Source organism: Ictidomys tridecemlineatus, chromosome 7, assembly GCF_052094955.1.
Source record: "Ictidomys tridecemlineatus isolate mIctTri1 chromosome 7, mIctTri1.hap1, whole genome shotgun sequence".
In the NCBI taxonomy this organism is placed as follows: Eukaryota; Metazoa; Chordata; class Mammalia; order Rodentia; family Sciuridae; genus Ictidomys; species Ictidomys tridecemlineatus.
This window is the reverse complement of record NC_135483.1, coordinates 67,149,888-67,171,336: the sequence shown is the minus strand read 5'-3', so window position 1 is coordinate 67,171,336 and position 21,449 is coordinate 67,149,888. Positions and strand designations below refer to the sequence as shown.

At 40.6% G+C, this 21,449-nt stretch overlaps 1 protein-coding gene and 4 non-coding genes across 7 annotated transcripts in view; 1 reads left to right on the top strand and 4 right to left on the bottom strand.

Moving 5' to 3' along the window:
• Positions 1-4,361, bottom strand: part of Trim55 (tripartite motif containing 55) — a 54,067-nt gene extending 49,706 nt beyond the window's left edge. For all 3 annotated transcript variants that reach the window (XM_005322951.5, XM_005322954.5, XM_078017100.1), the window contains exons 1-2: positions 3,870-4,361; positions 3,204-3,376 (exon numbers count right to left, since the gene is read on the bottom strand). In XM_005322951.5, coding sequence (XP_005323008.1) covers positions 3,204-3,376; positions 3,870-4,037 — 341 coding nt within the window. In that variant the 5' untranslated portion in view covers positions 4,038-4,361. The remainder of the gene's footprint in view (positions 1-3,203; positions 3,377-3,869) is intronic.
• Positions 4,362-14,511: 10,150 nt separating this feature from the next.
• Trnaa-agc (transfer RNA alanine (anticodon AGC)) lies at positions 14,512-14,584 on the bottom strand. The gene has a single exon. It is a non-coding gene; the product is annotated as a tRNA-Ala (tRNA).
• Positions 14,585-14,722: 138 nt separating this feature from the next.
• Positions 14,723-14,812, bottom strand: Trnay-gua (transfer RNA tyrosine (anticodon GUA)). The gene is given in 2 exon segments: positions 14,723-14,758; positions 14,776-14,812. It is a non-coding gene; the product is annotated as a tRNA-Tyr (tRNA).
• Positions 14,813-15,292: 480 nt separating this feature from the next.
• Trnay-gua (transfer RNA tyrosine (anticodon GUA)) lies at positions 15,293-15,384 on the bottom strand. Its single transcript is given in 2 exon segments — positions 15,293-15,328; positions 15,348-15,384. It is a non-coding gene; the product is annotated as a tRNA-Tyr (tRNA).
• Positions 15,385-15,751: 367 nt separating this feature from the next.
• On the top strand, positions 15,752-15,824 carry Trnar-acg (transfer RNA arginine (anticodon ACG)). The gene has a single exon. It is a non-coding gene; the product is annotated as a tRNA-Arg (tRNA).
• Positions 15,825-21,449: the final 5,625 nt, after the last annotated feature.

The following is a 21,449-nucleotide window of genomic DNA, read 5'->3' as shown; positions in this document are numbered from 1 at the left end:
TATAAATAACTCAAAAAACTTAACACCAAAAAACCAAACAATCCAATCATAAATGGGTTATGCAGCTGAACAGACATTTCCAGAAGAAGATATACATTTGATCAACAAATATATGAAAAAATGTTTGACATCTCTAGTAATTAGAGAAATGCAAATCAAAACTACTCTAAGACTTTATCTCACGCCAGTCAGAATGGCAGTTTTCAAGAATATAGGCAACAATAAATGTTGGCAAAGATGTGGAGGAAAAGGCACAATCATTCATTGCTGGGATGGGACTGCAAATTGGTGCAACCACTCTGGAAAGCAGTATGAAGATTCCTTAGAAAACTTGGAATGGAACCACCATTTGACCCAACTCTCTCACTCCTCGATTATACCCAAAGGACTTAAAATCAGCATACTATAGTAATGCAACCACATTGATGTTTATAGCAGCTCAATTCACAATAGATAAACTGTGGAAGCAACCTAAATGCCCTTTAAGAGATGAATGGATAAAGAAAATGTGGTGTATATATACACAATGGAATATTACCCAGCCTTAAGAAGAATGAAATCATGGCATTTGCAGGTAAATGGATGGAGCTGGAGAATATCATGCTAAGCAAAATAAGCCAATTCCAAAGAGCCAAAGGCTGGATGTTTTCTCTGATATGCAGATGCTAATTCACAATAAGTGAATGGGCCTAGGGAAGAATAGAAGTACTTTGGATTAGACAGAGGGGAGTGAAGGGATGGGGGTGGGGGGAATATGGGGGTGAGAAGACAGTGAACTGAATCAGACATTACTAAGCTATGTGCATATAAGACTGCACAACTGGTATAATTCTATATCATGTACAACCAGGAGAATGAGAAAATTATATTCTATTTATGTATGATGTGTCAAAATGCATGCTACTGTCATGTATAACTAATTAGAACAAATAAAAAAAACAATTATTAAACTTTAAAATAAATAAATAAATAATAAAGATTTTTAATAGGGCAGTAATAGTAATCATTATCATCAGCAGCAGAAGTATCACCTCAGAGGATTGTGTAAGAATTAAAGAATCGCACAAAATTGACACATAAAGCACCCTGAACAGTGTCTTACCCATAGCACATAGTAATTTTGCTTATTATACTTTAAAAGTTCATTACTGTTTATTCTTAATATTAACCAAATTAATTTCTTCTCCTGCCAAACCCCCAAACTGAGACTAGTTTAGTGCCATGCCCTATTCTAGATAAGGCCAGGATTTGTGGAGAATTACAGTCTCTAGGTGTTCTGTAAGAGGCCAGAGTTGCCCAGTACCCATGGTCCATTGTTGACACCTCCTCCCCTTTCCTTTGTCGTCCCAATGGCCACAGCAGGGCTCATTTCACTCTTCTTATCCAAGGTTATTCCAGGGTTGTCTAATGTACCCTGAGGTTCAAAGTTCTGATCTGTCAAGACTTCCAGCCTCCAGAGAACAACTGACTCCATGCCCAGACCTGTGACCAAGCCTTCTGGGCCACTTGTGGTTTGACCACCAAGTTAAAATGCCTTAAAGGCAAGTCTCATGTTTAAGAAACAACATAGGAAAAATTTGATAATCAAAAAAAAGCAAACTTATTCTTGATTATGAGCTTATTTTTTTAGAAATTTGGTTCATTCCTTTCATGCAATTTGCTTCCCAGTTCCTCGGCACTATTTTTGGTAGCGGCAACAACCCGAGTTTATGGCTCAAGTAAGCAAGTGTTTCTGTGGTTTTTCTAATGCCATAAGTTTTAACACCTCCTCTCCTCTGGATTTCATAACAAGTATTGTTTTTTTTCATGTTTCAAGTTCCCACTGTGGCAACCCGTGAGAAAATTAATATAGTTAATGTAATAATATTAATGTCATTATTAATGTAAGCTTAGAGAGCAACTATCTGATGTAAGGCGAGAATTTCATGCTAAGCAAAATAAGCCAATTCCTGTACTAGGCACTAAAATAGCTATCATAGAAATTCGTTTTAATAATTGGTTGATTATTAATTGGTTCATTTTTTAAAAGACAATTTGTGCATTTGCACTTTAAGTAACAAAATTCAGTGAGATCAGATCTCTGATGTGATAACAACAGTAGTACTTTCTTTCTTGTCAGGAGATTTTGGAAGCAAGGGAAACAAGTGGCTGCAATTTCTGCAATAAGTCATTAACCATTCTTCTTCCCCAATCCCATGTATATCCTGGTACTATCTAATTAAGTTTTGAATCTCAAGCAGAAACTAATAGCCATAATAATTATAATAATTATAGGTTAGATTTGTAGAACAGCTTTCCTTCTAAAGCACAAGGCTCTTAAAACCTAACAGATGTTCTATAAATACATGACCCTGAATAAGAATCTCAATGAGGCCATTTCTAGAGGGTCTCCATATTGCTACCGAGCTTTGTGGACTGGACTGAGCTGTGCACAATAGTGAAAAGGCTCTTCACTCTGTGCCTTCTAGGAATATATTTTTGCAGTGTTGTCTCTAGGAAAGAAACTGCATGGCCAATGTGGTTCCATAAATAAGAAACCTTTAATATTTTTTTAAAGGGATGGATGTATATAACAATCAATCAAGTAAATGCTAAAAGTATACAGCAAATGTAATATACAGCCTGGACTTAATTTTTTCCCCCTCCCATGTCTCTAAACTGTAAGTCTGTAAAGGCCAGGATTGATATCTGCCTTTGAATTTCTCATAGATTCAAACTGGTGACAATGTCAGAGGATTTTGTTTTTCTTATTATTAGCTAGATAATTTTAAGGGCAAGAATGTCTGAACTAAAAACTGGGCTATTTTGGAAGATGCCATTTCTGTTAACTTTATATTTGCACTGGAATTTTTCTGCTATGAAGGGTCTGGAAATACAAAGGATCTGTAATGTGCAAAAAATGTCTAAAATGTATGTACTACAAGGCTTTCAGGGGAGGGCCACCGCATGCCTCTTTCAGCATCACCATCTGGGATGGATTAGTGCTAATGAGTCACTTCATTCTTACATGATACCAAAGCTGAACACCAGTTCCCTTCTCTCTTCCCATGAGCGACTCTCAGTCCCATTGGGAAGGATTGACTTGGAAAATCCCTTTACTATAAAACAGTCAGTCTCTGGTCATTCAGTGTGGCAACCCTTTGAAAAAACACAAACAAATACAAACAAGCATCAAAAGGATTTGGCACATGGAAGAGTGTTACCTGGTGGACTCCTGCTTGTAGATGTCGATGATATTTTCTACCAGCAGGTTCCTCTGAAGTCCATAGACCCCGTGTCTGTCCAGAACCACTTCGTGTCTACAGGAGGGGCATCGGAATCGGCCCCCTGATGCCACCGTGGTACCTCCTCTTGTCGGCAAATACGGGTTAGAGGCCTATTCTTGCCAAGCAAGGAAAGAGGAATTGAGTCACATCACAGGGAGCTTTCCTGAGACTTATTTTCACTCTCTGTGATTACAAACAACATGGATTTCTACTTTAAGCTTGGCATAAGATAATCCCTCAGGGCTTTAGTGCCAGTGGTCCTGGAGCAGAGAGCCAGTCCTTATCCACAGGCACCTGCAATGTATCAGTCAGCATGAGGCATTTTTCCACCCAGTGTTTTCATAACCAAAGGTTTCAGCCAGAAACACCAACATTTGTGTCTTGGGTAGTAATTCATTTTTGACTTTGAAACAAATTCAATGATTGGGTTTTATTAAAAAAACAAATGTGATTCTTAGAATTGAAAATACAGCTAGATTTGTATTTTAAATTGAAAATAAATGCTGTTTATATAAAGTTTTCTAAAGGAGTCGACTTCGATATGAAGCACTTGATTTGGAGAGGAGGGGATCTTTTGCACCCCCAAATCCCAAACAAGCCTACCTGGAAAATGTCGCTGGCACACTTCCGGCACAGGTTGTGCTGACAGGGGAGAATGACCACGGGCTTCGTGAACATCTCCAGGCAGATGGGACAGATAAGTTGCTTCTCCAAGTTATCCATGGTCTGTTGCTCTTTGGAAAAAGACTTGTAATTCAGAGATGCACTCATCTCCTGGCCGTCCCTGAGTGCCCTGCCAGGGAAAGGGTGCTCCGAATGGCCTCGGCAAGTGTTTCCTGGAAATAATTCCAAGGACTGTATGATCAAGTGTCCTTTATGTTTCTCTTGGTGGAGGACATTGTTTCAGGCCCTCGTTCAGAGTGGAGCCCGAGCTGTTTTTAGCAGCCCAACGTCACGTGACAGTGGGCCGACTTGTCCATATAAGCCAGTGACAGGAGGATGGATTCTGACAGGTGACAGAGAGCAGGAGTCAACATTCTTGCCCCTGGGAGTGAAGAGAGTGGGTGGGAAGGAGGATTACAAACCCCATTTAGACAGGGGTGGTGGGGGGAAGGAGGTAGAAGCTGACAGTTGTCAACAACAAATGCAAATGTGCGTGCCTGGCCCCTGAGACCTGCCTCAGCCAGCACTGGGGAGGAACTTGGTGACAGGCTTCTTCAGGAAGGGCAGAATGCAGCCCAAGAGTCTAACTGTACAGTGAACACCATTTCTGCCTTGAGAAATCAGAAACTGAGTCAAGGAAAGTAGCCTGACAGTACCTGCTTAGGAAAAAAAAAAATAATAATAAAAACTCGTCTTGAACATCATTATCATGGCTTCACATAGGTAGCCATCTAAAATGACTTATTTAATATTAAATCCCTCACATTTGCCAGGGTTGTAGTCAGGGGGAAATTCCAATTGAAAAGCTGAATTCAAATCCTTTCACAATAAAGATGTCTACAAAATTGAAACAGAACAGAACAAAACAAAACAAAACAAAAACACCCAGTTGATAATCCGATTAAAACAAAAAAAAAACTAAAAATTCTTTTACACGTTGCTTTCCTTCCTCCCTAACCCTCTTTCATCCTATTCCCTAACCCCTATACACATCCAAAAACACAAAGAAAATTTTATTTTCTTTAAAAATTTAAATTTAATTCATGACAATAATTTGTAGTGGTATAGTAGCTGGCCTGTGGCTAGCAGAACCATGATTTCCTTTGGCCACATGTCAGGGGACAGATATCAGTGCCATCTACAACTGAAATGAAAACATAGTTCTTCCATATCTCTGTCTGATCTACTTCTGAAATAGTTGTGCATCTGCTCCTTCCTCCAAGTGAAATTTAAAATTAGAGCTTTCCTGGACATTTCTGATATTCTCGGTCTACTCTTAAGTTATAAACATAGATTCTGATATTTGCCAGGATTTTGTGAAACAACTGTTTAACTGTATTTAAAATTTTTTGAATGATTAAAAACTGAAAGAAAAAAATCATGACTGTTTTTACAGGATGAATTTGTATCCTGTTTCTCCTTGATTTTAAAAACCTTGAATAAAGAATACATTTTGTTCACAATCCCCAATGTACTTAATTATCAGTAAAGGGTAGATCAGGGTGACTGGTTATGTGTCGACTTAGTGCTGTGTGCACTGAGAGCTTATTGATGATCTAATAATAAGCTCTGTTACCTAATAATAAGTTATATGTATTCATAAACACTTCAGGGATCTTGGGATGATTCTGCTAATATTTTTCAATATTTATTTAGTAACTTATTTAGTGAAAAGGAAACTGATGAAATTTTTTTACTGATTTACATCTGGTCACCTAGACTAGGCAGTTAATTCTGTTTATCATTACTTTGACTATGGAAGTCTGAGGACAATATGTGAGATAATTTTTAGGGAAGAAGAAGTTTCTACTGTAAAAGTGTAAGATCTTGCAAACTAAGGAATAACACTTGTATTAACCAGGGCTCTCCAGAGGAATAGAAGCAATAAAATGTATATATAATTAAAAGAGCTTTCTATTAGATTGGATTATAGGGTCAGGGGCTGAAGGGCTTCACAATGCCCTTCTGCAGGATGGAGAGCTCAATGCAAGAAGTTGGGAGCCTCAGAACATGAGAAACAAATGATGCAATCTGAGGCTGACGGCCTGGAAGCTCCCTGGAGACTTGCTGGTACAAATCCATGTTCAAAGGCTGAAGAGTCTGATGTCCTGGGATGATGGCAATGGAGAAAACCACACCTGCTCAAGGAGAGTCAGGAGCTTGCACACATGTAGTTTTTGTTCCATCCAGGTCCCCAGCCTATTGGACTGAGCTTCCCACATTCAGGGTAGGTCTTCCCTACTCAGTTCACTTATCCCCCTCAATTACCTCTGACAGTTCCCTCACAGACACATCCAGCAGTCTGCTTCATTTGATTTCCAGAACTCTCTCGATCTAGTTGACAATCAAATTTAACCATCTCAGCAACTTAAACTAATGGTATAGGTTGATTAACAACAGGGATGGATTCTGAGAAATTCATTGCTAGGCAATTTTGTCATTGTGTGAACATCCTAGAGTATTTAGAGAAAATTAGATGGTCTAGCCTGCTGCATACTGAGGCTATATGGTGCATCTTATCACTCCTACCAACAACCTAAACAGCACAGTGTTGTACTAAACACTCTAAGCAACTGTAGCACAAAAATAATTATACATACATGTATATGCATATCTGAATATAGAAAAGGTATAGTGAAAATATGATATAAAATATAAGAGATGGTATACCCGGATGGCACTTACCATGAATGGAGCTCACAGGACTGAAAGTTGCTCTGGATGAGTGGTGAGTGCATGTGAAGGCTGAGGACATGACTGGATGCCCCTGTAGACTTTATAAATATCACACACTTAGGCTGCATTAAATGTATTAAAATTTTTCCTTTCTTCAATAATAAATTGAACTGAACTTACTGTAACTTTTTATTTTATGCACTTTTTAATTTTTTAACTTTTTGACTCTTTTGCAATAATATTTATTAAACCCAAACACATTGTACAGTTACACAAGAATACTTTTGTAAGTTTTCTAAAGAAGAAATGAAAATTCTTTAATATTTTTCTATTTGTAGTTTTCATTTTTAAATGCTTTTGTTAAAAATTAAGACAAAAACACACACACAATAGCCTAGACTTCCTTACATAGCATCACTTTTAACATGTGCGTAATGTGTTGTGCAGAACATTATGACAGCTAAGACATCATTAGGCAAAACAATCTCATGGGAGCATTACTGGGCATGTAGTTGGTCCATCATTGACTGAAAAGTTGTAATGCTGCACACGACTGTACATTGTAGCAGAGCTTATTCATATAGAAAGAAGTCATTGCCTTAAAAAACATTCATCAAGTATGGGTAAAGAAACTGTGGTATATATTATACACATGGATTATTACTCAGCATTAAAAGAGAATAAAATTATGGCATTTGCAGGTAAATGGATGGAGTTGGAGAATATTGTGCTAAGCAAAGCAAGCCAATCCCAAAAAAACCAAAGGCTGAATGTTTTCTCTGATTAGTGGATGCTGATCTATGATGGGCGGGGGTGGGGGAGTATGGGAAGAATGGAGGAACAATATGGATTGGGCAAAGGGGAGGGTGAGGAGGGGTTATGAGGGTAGGAAAGATGGTGGAATGAGATGGATATCCTTACCCTAGGTACATGTATGATTGCACGAATGGTGCATCTCTACACCATGTACAACCAGAGAATTGAAATGTTGCGCTCCATTTGTGTATGATGAATCGAAATGCATTCTGCTGTCATGTACAAATAGAACAAATAAAAAATAAATATATTTTTTTAAATCCATCAAATGTTTATCTGGTATCTCCATTGTGCAAGGCTCTGGGGAACAAAAGATAAACAAGACACAAGCCATGTCCTCAAGGAGCTGAGCCTAATAGAGATAAGATATGCATACATAGAACAGTAGTTCAAAAGAAAGTGTGATAAGGAGCTATAAGCTTTTAGGGTGGGAGGACTGAGCGAAGCTTCATGGATGAGGGTAGCTTTTGAATAGAGCCACTGAGGAACTTAAACAGAAAAATATGTTGCTAGGTGAGTCACAGGTGGGGCTTTTCAGGTGAGATAGAAGAAGCAAGGCAGGGAGGTGCAGGTGAGCAGGAGTCTCGGAGGATATAGTGGTTTAGGCTGGAGTGCAGAGCATGCTGCTGATGCATTGGCAGGCTGTGAACACTGGACTGAAGAGTTTCTGACACTTAATAAATTAGACATCAGGAAGTCATTAAGAGCTTCTCTCAGGGACACTCCTATGAGAATGTGTGTTGGGTAGGTTAATCCTGCAGTGGTGAAAGGGACAGATGAAGAGTGCCCGTAACCTGGCTAAAGACCAGATTGGAAGGTGATAGTCCAGGTGAGAGGTCACAAAGGCCTGGCATGGGGTGATGGCACCAGGGAAGGAAAGGAGGAAGTGAACTCTGAGGTTGTTATGAAAGTCGAATCCACAGAGATGACTCAGATGCCTTGAGTGTGAGCAGTAAGTGACACTGCAGAGAGGGTTACAGAGTGAGTCAGGAGACAGGCTCCTCTTTGGCCTCTGTGTCCACCTCACTTTGTAGTCTTGGAAAAGTGACCTCGTCTTGCTGGATTTCAGTTCTCTCATCTATAAGTGAGTGGGGTTCATATCTAGCTTAGCAGCATCTTTAGGAGAAAAATCGAAACAGTATTTCTTTTGATGCTGAAAATCCCCAGTTGTGTAATTTGATGATCCTTCTTTCCCTCTGCCTTCCACTTTTTCCTAGAACTGTCTCTGGAGGCCATACCCAAAGCAAGCAAAACCCCCATAGGATTGTGAGTCAAGTCAGTGGATAATACCCACTTTCCCCTCCTCATTCTCTTTTTCCCATCTCTTGCTCCTCTCTCCTCTCAGAAACCAGTCATCTATGGGGTGGGTGTAAGGGTTGGGAGTGGGACACAGAGAAAGTGCTCTGTCGGAAGCTGCCACTTAGGAGCTGAGCACCCTTAGCCTTGAGCTATGGAAGTGTGAGACTGGTTTCAACTTCCTGGGGAAACAGGTGGATCTCACCTCCACCGGCAATGAACCTCTGGGAGTGGGCGTCACCCAATGAGACTGGGCTACACACTCCTGAAGCCCAATCCTTTGCCTCATTTGTCTTCCCCTCAATAAACAAGGCTTCAGGCGTGCTCCCTCTCTCTCTTTTGTCTGTCTCTCTTGCTTCCCTTGTGGGAGCTGGGGCCGAGGAGATGTGGCTGGACCCCAAGAAAAAGATATTTTCTCTATCTCTATCATTCAGTGCCAATCCAATTCATCTGGAGTGACCCTGACTGATTTAATCACACATGGTGGCAGTGCTCCAAACTAGGGTGGAGCCAGAATATTTTAGTCGACTCCGAAATCCTTCAAAGTCCAGGAGATAGGGACCATTCTGTAACTGAATTGGATTGAAGACATCTTCAGGGTTCTGGGATTTAGAGTGGACTTGCGCCTCCTCAGAGTCATGAAAACCAGCAAAGTTTCTTGGAGGTATCCTGGACTGTGAAGAAGGGGTGCACTACTCCCTCCCCTTCTCTCACCTTGGCACTCACCATGTACATGAGGACAGGGCTTGAAGCCATTGGGAGCAATTCCAGAGTCCACCGACCTGGGGCAGGAGCATGTTTAGACACACTGAGAAACTGAAGCAAAACCATCACTACCCTTCTCCAACAGCTTCCCATTCCTCCAGAGAAGTGTGTGGGGGGGAAATAACATGGTTCCCCAAGAAACTGAGCAGGCACTCAAGAGTGGATTTGGTATTAAGAGATGACAACAAGGATTTTGACATTTTTCAAACTCTAGCCTCCAGACCAAATGGAAGCAGGTTTCAGGGGTCAGGGACAGGAATGATGTGGACGTCTGTGATCCTTCTGACCCTCCTTATCTGGAGGTAGGCACCATAGGACTGCCCTCACTTCAAACTCCACCTGAAAACAGGGGTTCCCAGGTCCCTGGCACTTTTGACCCAAGAGTGACACAGAACTCAGGAAAGCATTAAAGTGACGATTACAATTTTATGGGGAGGAGACAGATACAAATTAAGACAGGGTCAAAGAAGAAAAACATAGGCTACGGGTCTGAATGGGGGTTCCCAAATATGAACTTCTATATCCCCTGCCCTCACACCCCATTGGAGTTAGCATGCATCACCCTCTAGCACAAGACGGGTAACAAAACAACAGGTCCTGTTAACCAGGGAAGCTCCCCCAGGCTCCTGTGTCCAGAACTTTTATCTGGGTTTTATTATGTGGGAATTACTGATTGAGTCATTGGCCATGTGACTGAACTCAGTCTTCAATCCTCCTTCCCTTCCTGGAGGCTGGGCTGATACTACATAGCTCAAAACCCCAGCAGTCTAATCACAAGGTTGCTCTTTCTGTCCTGATTGGCCCTCTCTTGAGTCATCTTATCAGTCTCAATTATTGGGGCCCACAATGAATAACACAGAGACATGCCTACCACTTAGGAAATCCTAAAAATCCAGAGGCTTCCTCCCAGGAACTCAGGATAAAGGCCAGCCAAATTCTTTATTATGTAATAAAATGTTAGTGCTTTTTTTTTTAACCTCAGGAAGGGAGAAAGGGGGATTCTAAAATTACTTTTACTTTTATGTCAGCACAACAAATAAAATAAACATGTACTGAGTACCAATTGCTTTGTATAATAGCTCCACCTAACAGGTATTATTACTGTCATAGAGCTGAACAAAGTAGTTGTCCAAAGTCATATGATTGCTAAGTTTGTGACTCACACTTGAAGACTCATCTTTTGATTACAGGGCTCATGGTCTCACCCTGGAAGCTGTGCTACTCCCATGAACTACAGTAGTGCTGTCCATTAGAATGGTTTGCAATGATTCGGGCATGGTGGTGCATAGCTGTAATCCCAAGGACTATGGAGGCTGAGAAAGGAGGATCCCAGGTTCAAGGCCAGCCCCAGCAGCTTAGCAAGACCCTGTCTCAAAATAAAAAATAAAAAAAGAACTGGGAATGTAGCTCAGTGGTAAAGTGTCCCTAGGCTTAGTCCCAAGTACCTCAAAAAAGAAAAAAAAAAAAAAGTCTGCAATGATGGAAATGTTGTGTATCTGTGGTGTTCAACCTCTAGCCACATGTGACTACTGAGTACTTAGAATGTGTACAGTGCAACTCTGGAACTGAATTTAAAGCTTTATTTGATTTAAATTTATATTTGAATGGCCTCATATGGTTAGTGGTACTACAATGAACAATCAGCTCTGGAACATGAAATATAAAAAAAAAAATTGGGGAGAAAATTAAAATGCATTTGAAAGATTCACCAACAGGAACTGGATCACCCACTTTTGGTGGATTCTGTACTATAGCTAGGGTGATATGAACCCCCACTGGCCACAGAATGCTAGAAGACCAAAGTAGACTTTTCATCCCAACTTTCAAAATAGTTCTGAGTATTCTGAAGATATAAGGCATTAGAAAAGGAATTAAGGTCAGGGGTGCTATTTTCTTGAAGATTCAAGAACAACCTTGGCATTTAATTTACTCATGTTCTCTTTTGTCTCTTTAGCACAGGTAATTGAAAGTCCAGGTACTAGAAAATAGTAGAGCTTAGCTCAACAAGTATGTTGATCAAACAAAACAGGATTTATGGACAGATGGAAGAAAGAACTAAAGGAAATTAAAAAGATACTGTTTATAGGAAGTGGTAAGGCAGATAGAGGACAAACCTAGTGGGAGAGAAGACAATGGGAATTAGAAAGTTGACCTTGCTTCTGGCTCAACCTCTAACAGAGAGAAGAAGGGGAATTCTTGATTTCTTGTAGCTCATATAAGAGATTTGGTGGCTGACTAAGTCAGTAAAACACGGAAAGGACACCAGATGATGTGGCTGTGCGGGCATAGAGTTAAGGACTGTAGAAGAAGGAGGGTTGGAAAGGTTGAAACACTAAGGCATTAGCAGCCTAAAACTTTCAGCTCAACTCCAGCATAAGTTAAATCTCTTGAAAAATATTTTAATCCCATGCAAAACAAAGGACCAACTCTTAATCTTGTGCAAGCCAAGTCCTCTTAAAGATGCAAGATTATTAATTCTTCTTTGCAATATCCATCCATCCATACAACTACTCAACCGTCTGTCTGTCCATCCATCCATCCATCCATCCATAATTTAATTAGGGAGAGCACCATATAAGGTCAGTGGTGAAATTTAGGTGAACTAGTTGGTGTTCTAGGCAGCAGGTTCTGTTTATTGGTCCTACCAGATAGAGTGTATCTGGCAAGAGACGGGTAGGTATATAATGTTATTTATTTTGGTATGCTAGAGTTCAAGGTATGCTTCAGGAAAGCACTATTTAATCATTAGTTGTCTTAAGAGTTTGCCTCCTTAACTTTTAAAGTTATTAGGGGGAAAACAAAACAAAACACAACACTTCTCCAGTAAAAAGGATTCATGTCATCTCCTTAGGCCGTTTCGTCTATACAATACTTAATACTTTTCCTTCTGTCTACCTTGTAATCTTTTCAATTTAATTGTTTCTGAAAATAGGCAACATGCATATATGATTCTAACATTTTTAATGAAAAACAAATAATTTATAAAATTGAAAACCACAGAGAAATGAACTAACTTGATAAGCACTTAGCAGAAGCTAACACTATGTGACACTTCTTTCATTAGATTGCAAACTTCTGGTTCAAAGCTTTTTTTGTTTCATCTTGATAATTGCTTCTGTTTCAAATCTGTTGTTTATAAATTTTACTTCATCATAAAGATCTCTAAGGAAATGTTAGAAAACTAACATATTGTACTTTCCTCTGAACATTTATTGGCATAATTCAAGTGCCAGAAAGAAACAGCAACAGTTGTTCCAAAAAGTAGCAAATACTTTATAGCCCAAGGTCCTTCCATTGTTGCCTGTCTGAAGTCCTCCCCTGGGTTTCAGGGCCTCCTGAGCTCCACCCCTACCATCACCCACCTTCCGCTTCCCTTACACCCCATTTTCCTAACTGATTTCTCTAAATTCACTCTTGCCTTCTGCAATTCATTTCTTACACATCACTCCAGGAACTGTCACATCACCCCATGAAAAAGACATCAATCACTGTAAGTCCTAAGGCCTGACGTGAACTGCCCCATCTCCAACCTGCACTATCCATAGAAATAAGATGTGACAAATATGAGTCATGTATATGATTTTTAAATTTTCTAGCAGCTACATTGAAAAAGCTAAGAAGAAACAAATGAAACTAATTCTATTAATATATAGCCAAAATATTACCATCCCAACATGTAATCAATGTTTTTAAAAATGATAGTCCTCCTCCTCCCCCTCCCTCCTTCCCCCTTCCCCTCCCCCTCCTCCTCCTCCTCCTCCTCTTCTCTTCTTCTATTTTTAACCTTATTGTGCTGGCTATTATCAAAAACCCAGAAAGTACATCCTGATCTTACTCCTGATCTTTGAAGGAAAGCATTTAGTCTTTAACTACTTTTTATTTTCAGTTTTGAAAGAAGGGATAAAACCCAGAGTGGCTTTAGCACTGAGCCACATGCCTTGCCCATTTTATTTTTTATTTTGAGACAGGGTCTTAAGCTAAATTGCTGAGGGCCTTGCCAAATTGCTGAGGATAGCCTTGAACTTGCAGTCCTCCTGCCTCAGTATCCCGAGTTGCTGGGATTACAGGTGTGTACCACCATACCCATCTTAGTCTTTTCTATTAAATATAATGTTACTGTGTGTTTTTCATGGATGCCTACATTAGATTGATGAAATTCCCCTCCCTTCCAAGTTTGCTGTCAGTTTTTAAAATGAGGAATGGAAATCGAATTTGGTCAAATGTTTCTTTAGTCTGTTTAATATGATGAATTACATTAATTTTTGAAAGTTGAACCAGTCTTGTATTCCTGAAATAAATTCCCTTGGTCATAATATATTTTTCTTTTTATGTATTGTTGGATTTAAGCAGCTAAATTTTTGTTGAGAATATTTACATCTCTGTTCATTAAGGACAACTGTATTGTCCTACAGTTTTATTTTCTTGTAATGTCTTTGCCTGGTTTTGTTAAAGTTGACCTCATAGAAATGAGTTGGAAAACACTCCTTCTTACTATATTCATTTATATTTCTCAGTGCTCATAACTAACTTTCCACAATTACTTCCCAGGAGGACACGGACACTAGAACCCCCTTCCAAAAGCAAACCGTCACTCCCTGACTCCTCCACGTTCCACCCTTGCCTTAGCCTGCCCTGCCCCTCGCCTAACAGAGGAGTCAAGCAGTCAGTGTCCCTTTCCAAGTTTCCTGCTTGTTTCCCGGTCTGGTTTCCCCTAACTCCCGGCAGTCCATACATCAAACACAAATCACATAGGATCCGGAGCAGCAAGAGATATATAAAGGCAGTTTGTTACCATCTGTGAAAGAAAGACAACCAACTTCGTTGATTTCCCAAAGAAAATGGATCTGATTTTTAAAGAAACTTCTAGAGAAACTGCCAACACCCATTGACCATCCTCTGGGGTGTTTTACCGAGCAGTAACCTCAAGCTTTACTTTACCTTTCTCTTGCCTAAAGTCTGACTTTCTGCCTAGGTTTCAGATTGAGAGCGAACTGCATGAAAAACTACAAAGTGAGACCAGGAAGAAAACTGGAGGATGCGGGCATCGATCCCGCTACCTCTCGCATGCTAAGCGAGCGCTCTACCATTTGAGCTAATCCCCCACCGCTGGGCACGGCTGGTTATCTGTTCCTCTAGAGGAGGGACAGAGCAGGGAGAAGTGAAGATAATTTTTTTTTTTTTTAAACCACTTTTGATCTTGTCTAGTAACTGAAACCAAAGTGACAAAAATAAACCGCCCTTCCTTCGAGCCGGAGTCGAACCAGCGACCTAAGGATGGCCACGGAAATACAACCTACAGTCCTCCGCTCTACCAGCTGAGCTATCGAAGGGAGCGGGCGACTCCCCTCTGGTCTTGTTCCCATAACGTCGCCTCACTTTCTAGACTCCGTGCGGTGTGCCCTGCTTTCCTGTTCCCAGGGCCCGGGAGTACGAGACGGCTCTTCCCACCTCCTCAGCGCAGCCTGAGCAGAAGCTGCCCCGGGTTTACTAAGAGGCTCTTCTGCCTGGGACCGGCTTGGCCGCGTTCTCTCCCGTTTTTGTTTTGTTTTGTTTTTAATAACTCGGGAAACGCCAGAGAAGCTTAAGGAACAAACACAAACAGCCGCACTTTGTAACTAACTGGCCCGAGCATGTCCTCGCTCTGGGATCGCAAAAGGTTTCACACGTGGGATGTCACCGACCCACGTTGGTGCCAAAGTGCCGAGCTGCCAAACTGTTCTTTGGGGTGCTATGATCGACTGAGGGGCACATCCTGAGAAGAAAGGGCTTGTAAGTCATAGGAAGCCGGGGAGGAAAAAAAAACACCAGTCTCCTTCGAGCCGGAATCGAACCAGCGACCTAAGGATCTCTCTTGCTAAGGAACAGCTACAGTCCTCCGCTCTACCAGCTGAGCTATCGAAGGGACGAGAGGAGCGGGCGCGCCCCCTGAGATTGAACACTTAGGAGTCAGAATGCTCTCGTGGTTGGCTGAGAGCATGAGCATGCGCACTTCGAAGAGCCCAACCGCACTTGCCGGTGTGAAGTTATACGCGTGCGTAAGAAGACAGACCCGCCCCGTTCCTCTCCGCCCCCGTCTCTACTTCGCAAGCCCGAGACCCTGGGAAGGACCCTAACCCGAGTCCCTGTCGGTTGTGCCTAGACTCTGCGACTCCTCCGCTACCTGTCTGTCGCAGCCTTCCTTTGCTAGCCCATGTTTCCCCTCTGGGTGACTGTCAGGTCCCGCCTTACTACGGTGTCATTCTGAAGGCCCCCCTTGGGCTTACGGTGGAGGGCCAGTGGCGCAATGGATAACGCGTCTGACTACGGATCAGAAGATTGTAGGTTCGACTCCTGCCTGGCTCGAGCCTTTTGATAACTTCCGTATTTTAAAACCAAAAGTCGTTACTTCCCCCAGAGTTTCCCAAACCAAGTAGTTAGATCACTGCAATAATGTCAGCCACACTTGGAGGCCAGAGATCCTTGGCTCACTTTGACCGCCGCTGCTCTGGCGGCTTCCAGTGCCCCGGGCGGGGCTGGCTGGATGCGCTCGGGCGTCTGGAAACCGGCTGCCCCACGCAGGGCTGGTTGAAGTCCCAGCGGTGCACGGGACGCAGCTCAGATCCTCGGCTTTTGTAAATTATTTTACGACATCACAATCACAGAGTCACCAAAGAAGGCCTCGCTCCCCTGACTCTGCAGGAAGAGGAAGGGCGGGAAAGTTAAGGGTACTTAAAATGTCTTTTTGATCCTGTTCTTACAATTAATTTTCACAAAGATAGTCCCTCCCAGATAGGCCTGTGATCCTGTTACATTGGCCTGGTTTTGTAGTCATAGTCAAAGAGGGTTAGTAAATTGTTAGTGGCTCGTGGCTATTCTGTGATATTCTGAGGTCTCTGTTAGCCCTACAGAAAAACCTTCCAATGATGGTTCTTTTAACTAAGGAAGCATGATGTTGGTTTGATCAAATTGAGTTTCTGTATTGAAGTTCTTATTTTAATCTTATTTGTAGAAGAGGATTTGCAGCTGTTGGGTTAAGTCTCCTGATAAGATAGCAATTCCCCAACATAAAAGCTTTAAGAAAATGTGAAGTATGCGAAGAATGATGTGAAGTTAGGAAAAAGAAAGCAATTAATTTTATAAAGTGAGAATGCAATTTCCCTAAGGTTGCTTAAACTTGGTCCAAAGAAGCTAAAATTGAAGGGAGAAGGGCAAGCATAGACAATTTGGGTAAAATGATGATGGTTTTAATTTTTGTTTCCTACTGAACGTAATTTCTATTTTTGCATGTAACAAGCTGATGTATCTTTAAAGTTACATAGTGTTTCTAGAGTTAAAAAAAATTACTTCTGTGGGATTTGGGGGACATACATTGTACTCCTCCCTTAACGTTTATGGACAGAAGCAAATAAATTAGGTAAAGAGGAAAAAGCCTCTGTCTTATTCCTATCTTTTCCCATTTTATTATGGTGGCAAACAAAGCATTTATTATCTGCAGAGATCATAGTCATGGCCATCATTGCAGGATGGCAGAAACCATCATACTTGGTATGTCCCCTTTTACTACAGCCAGCCTAAGTAACAGATTTCAAGACATGCATGATTTCTGGCTCTTTTACTTGTAGCAAAAATTCACACAGAGCTAGTGTAAGCAAGAGAAACATTTATTATAATGATGCAAGGATATTTCTCCAGGAAACCTAGAATGAAATGTACCTTGGCCTTCTTAAAGGCTTCTCTTGGTGTCCCTCAGCTCTTGTCTATGTTGCTCTAATATCATATTGAAAAAAGTTCCCCTAAAAGTTCCTGAGCTTTTCTTAATCTATAACCCTGAGATTCCCTTCTTTTTCTCAGGCCTCACTGCAAAAATTTCCATTGTTCTGGCCTCATTTAGATCTTCATTCCCTGTATTCAAGGGGCAGAATAGCATGTCTTGTTTGGCATATTTGATTGCATTCCTTCCTTCCCAGGAGGAGGGCATTGAAAACAGGATAATAAAGATATACAAAAAGGGAAAAAGATTTGTTGCGACATGGCAAACTGTAGTAGGTACAATCAGTAAACTAGAGATTTTTTTAAATTTCTGGGAGCTGGAAAGCAAATGAGACTATATGGATATAGCTTGGAATAGAGATAGAGAAAACTATAGTTCAAAATGCACATTCTGCAAGCTAACAGAAACAAAAGCATTCTTTCAGTAGAGTTCCCAAGAGAGTTCAGGCACAGAACAGTGAAGAGGTCAGTTGTCCACAACATTGTGCAGCTGTTGCTGAATTTATCCTTTGGTGGAGCAGCCTGAAGAGCTGCTTAAGCAGAGTAGATTTTCTTGGAGAGATCATGGATGGGTGTAGGTTGGGAAGAGAGGCAGAGCAAATCCTAATAATATACATGGAAAGAAAAGAATGCCACCCCATCCCACTTTTAGAATGAGTCTCTTCTTGAGTTGGTAGTTTGGGGTATCTTGGTTCAGATGACTGTTCTCCCACAACGCACCATAAATGAAAAAGCTTGCATGTCCCCCAAGACCCAGCCATTCTATGATATGAATCATTTTAGTTGTTCATTCATAAATATGAAAATATGTTTACCAGACAATTGAGAGGAAACAACAGCTTAAAAAAAAGAAAGTTCAAGATGAACAAATTAAGTAAATGACCCAGGAGGAAACAGATAATGTGAGGAATAGAACAGAACTATGTTTTTTAATGCTAATGGATATCCTCAGAGACAGCCAAAGCGTATTGCAACAATGAAAACCAGAACACGGTGATATTAAAAGGAGCCACTAGAGAATAATAGAGTTCTTGAAAACTTAAAGTGCAATGGCTAAGGTGAAAAATAACATATCAGAAATGGCTAAAGACCAAATATGAAGATAGGGAAGATAAAATGGAAAATATCTCATAAGACACCAGGCCATGGAAAGCAAAAAAATATAAAAATAGGAACCTAAGAGACCCAAAAGACATTATAGCTATCTATTAAGTTCCAGGGAGAGAAGGAAACAATGCAGGGGAAAGGAATGGAAGAAAGACATTGTTCATCTATTCAAAAGGGCCACCCAAACAGGATGAATAAAAAACAAATGTGCCTTGACACAGCCTTGTAAAATTTAAAACCTTGAAGAATGAAGGTGAAACCCTAAGTTTTCATAGGGGGAGGCACAATAAAACAAGGGAAAAACCAAACGAGCTACAAAGAATAAGAACTGGATTATGATCAGACTTCTTGGATTTAGAGGACAGTAGAGTGAGGCCTTCAAAGTTCTGTGGGGAAATAATTTAGAACCTTGAATTGCCTACCCAGTAGGTAGCAATCACATGTTAGAACAGATACTTAATACTTGCAAGGTCTCTAAAATCGAAATTATATGATTCTTTTTGAAATAAATAATAATTTAAACAACACATTATTTGAGGATGTCATGCTGAATGGGTTCTTCAAGATGATGAAGCTGAGGCAGAATTAGAGAGCAAATTTTTTCCTGGGGAGTAACATGTGTGAGTGGAAAAGGAAAGGACACAAGTTGAGTAGGAGTACCCATAGGACACTGATGCTGACCTGACAGTTTCTGCTAGCCCCGTTGATAGCTCCAAAGCAAAGATTTCTCTTTAAAGGAGTTCTGAGTTGGGCAGAAATGATTGGGCTCTTGTATCACTGCCTTGCTCAGGCATTGACCAGAGACTGATTACCACTGAAGGATCCTATAGACTGTCAGCTGTGTTCCTTGTAGCTGGGCAGTGAGTCCTTTCCTGAAAGGTGGTCTAGCAGTATACTTCTGTATCTTCCACAGATTTACTTTGGCAAAACAAAGTGAAAATCCAAGAAAGAATAGTACACATGATTTAAGACAAAAGGAAACCAACTCAGGGACTCGGGTTGACAGTGCTACAGTTTGAATGTTTTTGTCCCCCTAAAGATTCGTGCATTTGAGGTCTGGTGACCAGGCAGAGTGGTAGGTGGCACTGGGAGATAGGAGTGAGACCTGTAAGTGGTGGTGCCAAGTGGGAGGTCCTTAGGTCCTGAGGCATGCCCTTGGAAGGAATCAGAGGACGCCTTTCTTTCTCTGACTTCCTGTTGAAGGATGTGATCCTTCCTCCCAAAATCACAATTATTGTGTCATTTGCCATGGTTGCCATTGCCAGAGACTATATCATGCAGTTTGGACTGTCAGCCTCCAAAACTGTGCTTAATCTTTATCAATTTTTCTGCCTGAGGAGTTTCATTATAGTAGCAAATTCTCATGAGTATAACAAGGATGTTGAGGAGACAAGACGTGTGTGTGTGTGTGTGTGTGTGTGTGTGTGTGTGTGTGTGTGTACATGTGCATGCATACATAGATCAGAGAGCTCCAGGAAGATATCTTTTAAGAAGAAATGGATTCTTTTACAATAGCAAATGTAATTTTAAAAGATCATATGTTACTTTTCTCGGAAAGATTCTTGGGAACTTCTAATACAAAAAAATAAAAAATAAATAATGCCTAAATGTATAAATTGCAATGTGGTACACTTCTGAGAAATTATGGGCACATGTTATGAAATATGTCAGTTCCTTTTACACAAACACACACACACACACACACACAAATTCATTTACCATAGATTTAACCTCTGGTACCTCAGATTGTGACTGTGTTTGGAGACAGAGCATTTAAAGAGGTACTTAAGTTAAAATGGGGTCATTAGGTGGCTTTAACAAGTCCCCATTTGGACACTTAGGTTAGGAAAACTGGACCAATGACTTTGGGAGGAATGATGTTGAGAGGCAGCTTCTGATGCCAGGTCAGGTAATAACCAAGACATTCTGGAATTAGCAAAGTGTTCCTTTTATTTACAGCTATGCTATTTATCACCTCTAAAACCCCAAAGTCAAATCCATACAATTTTTTTAGCAACAGTTCTCCATGATATCTGAAGATACAAAATGTTGTTCAACTTGAAAAAGTATCCTCCACATGTGCACACTAAAGAGCTTGATAGTTCTTCCTATCAGTGGAGGAAACCATTCTACAGATCAGGAAACTCTACCCAGAAAGGTTAAATAATTTGTTCAGAATTATCACTCATGTTGGGGATGTAGGATTGAGTTCAGGTTTGGATATTGCACATCCATGGCTTTATCTATATATGTACTGTCCTCAAAAAGGAGACATTCAGAGAATGTTTCCAAGATCAGAAAGGGAACCATTCTGTGGAATTCTAGGGTAAATCAACTGCTTCCAGTTACTCACAGAGTTATGTTCTATATAGTCACTGCAAACAGTGATTTAGTGGGTGCTAACTCATTGCTTCCAGAGAAATACAGGGTTAGTTTTCTTTAAGCCTCTGGTTACATTTTCATCAATCCGTCAATGTATAACTTTGTTTTCTGTGTGTTTCTGTTTAAGGACACCTAATTTAATGTATACATTGCTAATTTGTTAATCTTGAGCTCCTTGCCAACAGCACTGCCTGAAGGAAGCAAATCTGACTGATGTACATGTTTCTTCATAAGGCCTCTTGCATCACAACCTCCAGTGCATAGGAGCATTTGACCGACATTACTTCAGCACAATGCTTGGTGACATTTTTAAAAACAAAATCAACAAAACACACAAAAATGCAAAACACAAGGCACTACATAGACCATGTAAAGAATTTACAATAAGAGATCTGAAGCAAGAAGGCAAAGGATTGCCTTGTTCAAACTCAGTGGGGACATGTACACTGGGTGGCTCACAGATCATGTCATGAAGAAGAAAGTGCCATATTGGTTTCAGATCTACAAATAAATTTTAGTGGGTAGGTAAATATTTCAGAATACACCACACCAAAGAATGTGACTTTGACATATTGTCTACTTTGAGCTGAAGCACCTGAGAAACAACAGAAACACTTTCTACCTAAAGTCAGGTCATAAAATTTCACATAAGAAAGATGCCTTCACTATACCAGGAAGGAAAGAACATTCTCATCACTGGAGACTGCGAGTTGTACCAAAGTGAATCTG